Source organism: Triplophysa dalaica, chromosome 11 (genome assembly GCF_015846415.1).
Source record: "Triplophysa dalaica isolate WHDGS20190420 chromosome 11, ASM1584641v1, whole genome shotgun sequence".
NCBI classification, from domain to species: Eukaryota; Metazoa; Chordata; class Actinopteri; order Cypriniformes; family Nemacheilidae; genus Triplophysa; species Triplophysa dalaica.
The window spans coordinates 16,509,316-16,516,418 of record NC_079552.1 but is presented as its reverse complement, the minus strand read 5'-3'; the positions used below and the strand labels follow the sequence as shown (position 1 = coordinate 16,516,418).

At 36.2% G+C, this 7,103-nt stretch overlaps 1 protein-coding gene across 1 annotated transcript; it reads left to right on the top strand.

Moving 5' to 3' along the window:
* Positions 1-1,261: 1,261 nt before the first annotated feature.
* Positions 1,262-5,556, top strand: aifm2 (apoptosis inducing factor mitochondria associated 2). Its single transcript, XM_056760931.1, has 9 exons — positions 1,262-1,575; positions 2,211-2,394; positions 2,473-2,588; positions 2,669-2,788; positions 2,904-2,996; positions 3,083-3,191; positions 3,994-4,146; positions 4,645-4,845; positions 5,152-5,556. Exons 2-9 carry the CDS (start codon positions 2,220-2,222, stop codon positions 5,304-5,306), a joined length of 1,122 nt encoding a protein of 373 aa, XP_056616909.1. The 5' UTR covers positions 1,262-1,575; positions 2,211-2,219; the 3' UTR covers positions 5,307-5,556.
* Positions 5,557-7,103: the final 1,547 nt, after the last annotated feature.

Below are 7,103 nucleotides of genomic sequence, written 5' to 3'. Positions count from 1 at the left end.
AACACCGATTTAATAAAAAGACATCTAACAGGAGACAGATAAAGACCTCCTATATGTATATTTTAAGGCTTTGTAAATCCTTAGCAGTTCATTTTTAAATGCCATACAAATAATTTCAAACAATCTGCAGTTGTGTACAGCATATTTAACAATGTTCACAATATCATAAAATATACTCAAGTTAAGCTAAGCTCCTCATAGCTAAGGCTAAACATTTATATACGAATTATTATGATTAAATATTTCACATGCCATTCGATTCTATTTCTCTGTATAGCCATAGGCTCAAAAAAAATGCGTGTATTTGTTCTGATGAACACGGAGAAAGATATTTGGAAGAATGCTTGTAACCAAACAGTTATTGGCCACCATTGACAACCACAGTAGGAAAAATGTCAATAGTAGTAAAACTGCCCCAACACTGCTTTCCTACATTCTTCAAAACATCTTCTTTTGAGTTCAACAGAACAAAGATACTTACAAAAAAATGTTTCCTACTATGTTTGGTTACAAGCAGTTTTTCATATATATTTCTCTGTGTTCATCAGTCGGAACTTGAGAGTGAATAAATGAAGACAGAATTTTCATTTTTGGGTAAACTGTTCCTTTAAAGCTTAATATTTTAGCGCCACCTGTTGGCTTAAGGCTAAAACACACTTCAAAACCTTTGATCAGATTTTCTGTTTGGACTTGTTGCAGAAATTCTGCGCCAGCCTGCAGATTTTATCAGTTAGTGTGTTTCTATCTGAAACTTTCAAAAAGTCTGCAAGTGTATGATGTCTAGTTTAAAAAAATCTCATCCGATTTTAAATGTCTTGTAGTGTATTCCAGCCAATAACGTGCGCCAAGAGAGATAAAACTGAAACTGAGGCAACTTTCACGACGTAACCCCATTTATATTAAAACCATACTTCACAACAACAACAAAAACTTAAACTTCAGTTTAGGTGTAAGTTCCAATTTGTGAATTATATTCAAGTATAAGGCCTATAATTCAGTAGCATGTTTTTGGTAATTTTGCCCCTTTTATGTTAGATGTGATTTTAATGAACTATAAAATAGATTATGCAACATTTAAACAAGATGCCATTATTTCACTGATAACCTAAGTAAATGTGAAATGTGCGACCTTTCACACTTTAAGGGAAATTTCTAGAGATGAATCATGCTTGAGTCAAATCAAACCATCTCTCTGTTTCTCTGTCACAGTGACTCAGCACTACATGACCTCTCACTGTTATATGCAATGTACAGATGAGTGGTCTATTAATAACCTATCCGTGACTGTGATTACAGATCTACAGACAGACGACACTATAACATTCCTTTCAAACGTCAACCATCGCGCGCACCTTCGCTACACATCAGCGTAAAAAAAGGAAATGTAGATTTTGGAATCATTTTTCTTCGAAGCAGAACTTCCTTCAACACTCAAGAAGCCCCGCCCACCACCATCACACATCAAGCTGCCATTGGATAGAACAGCGCGCACGGACATAAAGAGCTGAAGAGAGACTCGTATGTGTGGACTGTGGAGGAACTGGTTGAGAATTCCTTAAATCTCCATATCGCGAGGTAAGTGTTCAGAACAGTACGTTTTGGTTTATGCAGTGCGAGGATAACAAGCTTGTCTTTTTAGTTTATTTGTTTTAATGTAGTTCGTCTTTATAGATTATGAATATGACTATATGGACGGATGGGTGGCCATGTTAGTTACGGTTGTATACGTTGACATTCTTTCTGTAGCAAGCTGGACAGTTTTAATATTCGCTAAATTCGTATTTTTTTTTTTTAATTGGCAGAATGCTTTAAATCAGTCAAAGTCTTTTTAGGCACATGTCCTCGTGTCTTTGCTATATTTCTTTCCTTATTATTCTGGAAAGTAGATGCAGTGCCTTAAGTTGCGTTTTCGGAGGATATGGGGTAAGTTGTCACAATTGGAGGGTGCTCTTTAGCATCAGCGATTGGAGTTTTGATAAGTAAAACTTACACAATTTAAAGCACACAATATTTATTTGTCCTAACTATGTAAAGTTAAGGCAGGAATTTCTGGAATGCAAAGGGAAAAGTTTAACAAGGCTGCTCCACCACATGAGCCCAAAAGCCTAATGAAACTCATGATGTCATATTTATTGTGTGTCACCTACCGCAACTGATCAAAAACTATAAGAAAATCTGAATTGTTTTCAGATTTTTCCCTTCTTTTGCAGATAAGCATTATGGGTGGGCAGTTGTCTATTGACCAGAATGTCCACGTGGTTATCGTAGGAGGTGGTTTCGGTGGCATCGCAGCTGCTCAGCACCTCAAGCATCATGGTGTTCCATTTATGCTTATCGACATCCTTGATGCCTTTCATCACAACGTTGCAGCTCTACGTGCCTCGGTTCAAACTGGTATGCAACAATTGCCTGCAAAATATAACACGGCTGGTTTATTTGGATAACTGGACAGCTATGTATGTGTTCCTGCAGGTTTTGCCAAACAGACTTTTATACCATATAAAGAAACATTTGGGTTAAATTTCCTCCAAGGACGTGTTAAGCGGATAGATACGGAAACGCAGACGGTTGTGCTCGACAATGGAAAGGTAGGAGCAGAAGAAAGGGAAATTATGAGAAAACAGGGCACTCTTTTTATGCATGTAAATGTACTGATATATGTTTTCAGGAAGTACGTTATTCACACCTCATTCTGTGTACTGGAACAAGTGGATCTTTCCCAGGCAAACACAATTCTGTGGACACCTACCAGTCAGCTATTCAGAAATATGAGGATTTTGTGATCGAGGTGAGTCTTTGTACTGTTTTTGCTTTTATGTTGTGCGTTTGGAGCTGTAACCATAACCAGTCTAAATCGTATGTGGGGTTTGTATTTATTTGTATGTTTGTATCCAATTTTGCAGATCCAGGCAGCCAACACGATCCTGGTTGTTGGGGGTGGAACCACAGGTGTTGAAATGGCTGCCGAGGTCAAGACAGAATTTCCGAAGAAGAAGGTGGCTGCCTGTTGATGTTGATGATATGATGTTGTGATAATAAGATATCACAGTTGCATGACTGCCTGTTTTTTTCCGTAATCTAGGTGATTCTGATTCATCCACGTGAGGACTTGGCTGATACTGAGCTGCTCCCTAGTGTAAAAGAACAGGCCAAGCAGGTGCTGCTGGAGAAAGGGGTGGAGCTATTGCTGGGTATAATTCAGTTTTTTTATGTAACATGTTGAGGTTGCTAAGCAGCATCTAATTTAAGCTCCTTTGCATCATGTAGTTCTTATGGACTGAAGAAATCACAGTGGCCATGTTTCAGTATCAAATTACAATAATTATACAATAATATTACAATAATTGCTCAGCCTGTAATACAGTGCTGTACAGTATTCTCCCTGTTTGTATTACATTTTTTATACTTGATGTACATTTTTTAACATTAAGTTACATTGAAAGATAATGATGTATTAAATAACAATATTATATAAATATTATACAAATAATAAATTATTTATAGACTACTGAATTTGTAAGTGTAGCCACTATGATTTCAGAGAAATGTGAAGAATTATGCTAACATGTTATCTAGAATTATTTACTGTGTGTATTTTAAATTGCGTGAATACGGTAACAGTATTTTTCAAATGAATGATCACATACAGTAGTGATGTATGGATGAGACACAGTGTGGATGATTTAAAGTTAACATAAGCTTAAAGAAATGGCTTAAATTAAAATGACAATTCTCTTGTAATAGTAACTGTGTGTCTCGTGATTGTTTGTCATATGTTTCGTCACAAAACATGCAAGAACCAATGAGATTTAAAGACAGCACAAGGATGAGTAAATCATGAGATCATTTTTGTTTTTAGGTGAACTGTTCCTTTGGCTATTAACTGTGTCTTGGACATTAAGGCAACCAAGATGCTCCATGATCCTTAGTTTTATTATGGTTTGAGATTGGATAATATCTTTTTGCTTTGTTTCACTATCTACGCAAATACAGGGCATAAAGTGTCAAATCTGGACGAGCTGGAATTCAACAAGTGTCGGAATGGCATGGTGGTCAGGACCAATAAGAACGAGCAGGTCACAACAGACATGGTCATCTGCTGCACTGGACTTAAGATCAACTCCGAAGCATACTGCTCCAGTCTAAGTAAGCCCTTTTTTTTTTTGTATGTAAATTGTATAGAATGGGGTCGTAACCCCAATTATGCACAATGTGGGTAGTCATGTGCTGTAAAATCGTAACAAAGCTGCTACCCAATCAGAATTGTGCATTCAGTGGAACCCACATGAGCGTGGATCCATTTACTGTACCGAAAGTTAGGTCAGTCAGTAAGTTTAGTTGCTCTTTAAGCAGAACCTAGCAAATTAAATAAAATGCCAACGTAAACAGCTTCGTCTAAATAAACAGGTTGCCTTCATTACTTTTTCATGTGGATGAATGCTCTGTACATTTTTAATGAGGTTAGGATCACCTGCTAGTACATTTACGAGGCATAAAGAATGTTATTTACTTCTATGAAAATTGATCCAATCGAGTTTTTTTACTTCTACCAGCAGTGCCCTATATTATTATATTTTGTTAATGTAATAACTAATTTGACTAAATTGCTAAACTGACATGAAAAATATGCGGCTCTCTCTTCAGGTGCGTCGGTAGCAGAGAACGGAGCTTTGAAGGTGAACAAGCACTTACAAGTGGAAGGCTTTGACAATGTGTACGCTGTAGGTGACTGTGCCGATATCAGTGAGCCCAAGATGGCATATCACGCTGGACTTCATGCTGGAGTTGCTACCACCAATATTACAAACAGTCTGTCTGGAAAAACATTGACATCATACAACCCAGGTAATACATTTCATATTAAATAGTAGTAAAGATAGCTAAAACTTTGTTAGCGTTTGCTCACTCTCATATTATTTTCTTTATTTCGTGATTTGCAGAAAGAGAAAAAGTTTCGGCAGAATATCTGCGCTTGTTTTTTCCAGTAAACATTATTGCCTGGTGATTTGACAGCAATGTTCATGAAAGCGATTGCTTTGCAGTTTTTGAAAAACTTATGTTTGTGTTTGTTAAGTTTTGTAAATGTGTCTTTACGTGGAAAACAAATGATCAGACATGACCATTCATCAATATGAATTTTTTTCCTGTTAGGGAGTGTGACTATGCTGGTTGCTATGGGAAGAGATAATGGAGTTGGCCAGTTTAATGGCTATAAACTACCTCGCTTTCTGGTTGTTAAGGGTAAAAGCCAGGGTCTGATGCTGTGGAAGAGCTGGAACGAAATGGGCCAAAAAGCCCCTAATTAATAGAAGGTTAACGATCAATGCTTACATGCCTAAATGTCTTTCATTGAATGAATTAATTCTCATTATGTCTATTGAAGAAATATTTAAAATTCTGTTTTTTAAAGAGATTTTTACATTCAACATTGCAATGTATTTATATAAATTAATATAAAGAAGCCTTATATTCACAGTATAAACATATGTTAACATTCATAAATACTGGAGCAAATATTTTCTGTGATCACCAAAATGTCCAGCTTTATGTATTCATACATGTTAAAGAAATAAATATGTTTACATTCACAACAGTGTATTCTTCATCTTACTGTGATGTTTCGCCAATAGAGGGCAACACTAAAAAAGAAATGAGCCTCTGTTGAAAAACTCCATAAAATATAAACAGACTCTCAAAAAACAGATCAAGCACATCCTTTTTACTGATAGATTTAGGAAATGTAAGGACTGACCACATCAACCTGTTTCAGCATTATGTTATTGGCCGGACAGGACTGCATGTCTCCATAAATGACACTAATCTGGCTTTTGACATATAAGTATGAGTTGTGGTTAATGATTAATTCGAAAAAAATAATAAAATACTTTAGATTGCTACAGCTTGGTCCCGTAGCATGATACATTATGACCAACCACTAATAGCCCTACCTTCTGTTCTAGTCACACCTAACATAACGTCAATATAAATCACTGTAGTTTTTGTTTAGTTTTCATCTTGATGTACTTTCCAAATACCTCATAGTTTTTCCTACAATAAATCCAGAAAGAAATCAGACAATTCTTCTTAATCTATTTGACCCCAAGGGGTCACTACTTAGTCTGATTTTGGTTGGACAAATAGCGAATTTTGGCCTTGCTTTAACAGAACAGATTGCTTGTTTTTTTGCCAGAAAGATCTGGCAACACTGGTGTGCGGGGATTATTCTTTAGGGTTTAGGTAGCTGGAAGCTCCCCATGAATAATCGGGCATGTTTTAAGTTGGTGACGGGGGAGACCAGTGGCATTTGGTGTTTATGAAGCTGCTGCTGAATTATTGTTCTGAAATCACTGCGTTGTGCTCTTTATCCCAGGCTACACATTTTTGCATGTTGCCCTTGGATACACATGGTCTTTAAATGGCAGTCCTGTCATAAATTACAATTTTGTGATGCTCACAAGTCATGATCCACAGTTTATGTTGAGTCTGGGTCACAGAGTTGCACATTTTTCGGTCTTATAGGTTGTTCCTATGTGAATGTCAATTTAACCACTGTTTCTCCTTATCAAGACACTATCCATTTTTGTCAATTGTTGTAATGATTTTTTATCTACCATTTGGTAATTTAGCAGTTTTTGAGATCTGGCCTGCAGTTCAGGGACTGACACCTTTTTAAATGAACAGTTAAAAAAATGTGGTTAATAATGTCCTTTATATTGTTTTACTGTCCTTTGTTTTCTTTCATCACTTTCTAAAATGTCTTCAGAAATCTACATTTTTTTTATGCCAAAAAAACCCTGTACTAACCACAAATTGACTAAAAACTGAAATTTTCTTCATAAGAATTTTTATGTGACTTGTGACATCATTCAGTTAAAGTGAACTATTGTTGAATTGAAGACTTTGAGAAGGCTACAGCAGGTTTAATTCCAGAATTGAAATAAGTGCAAACATGCAGGACTTGCACCACGACGCCCCCGATGAACATTCATTGGTTGACGTCCAATATTCCACAAATGTGACTTGTGAATTGTAAAAATGTAAATAAAATGTGTAAGGAATTTTAAAATGAGATACATGAGGTACCTGTGTTAATGCACAATGTT

Bases quoted from the DNA above. Each gene is read 5' to 3' on its own strand.
- aifm2 (XM_056760931.1), top strand. From the start codon at position 2,220: ATGGGTGGGCAGTTGTCTATTGACCAGAATGTCCACGTGGTTATCGTA. The intron at 2,395-2,472 runs GTATGCAACAAT...GTGTTCCTGCAG, and splicing joins ACGTGCCTCGGTTCAAACTG to GTTTTGCCAAACAGACTTTT. The intron at 4,147-4,644 runs GTAAGCCCTTTT...CTCTCTCTTCAG, and splicing joins AGCATACTGCTCCAGTCTAA to GTGCGTCGGTAGCAGAGAAC.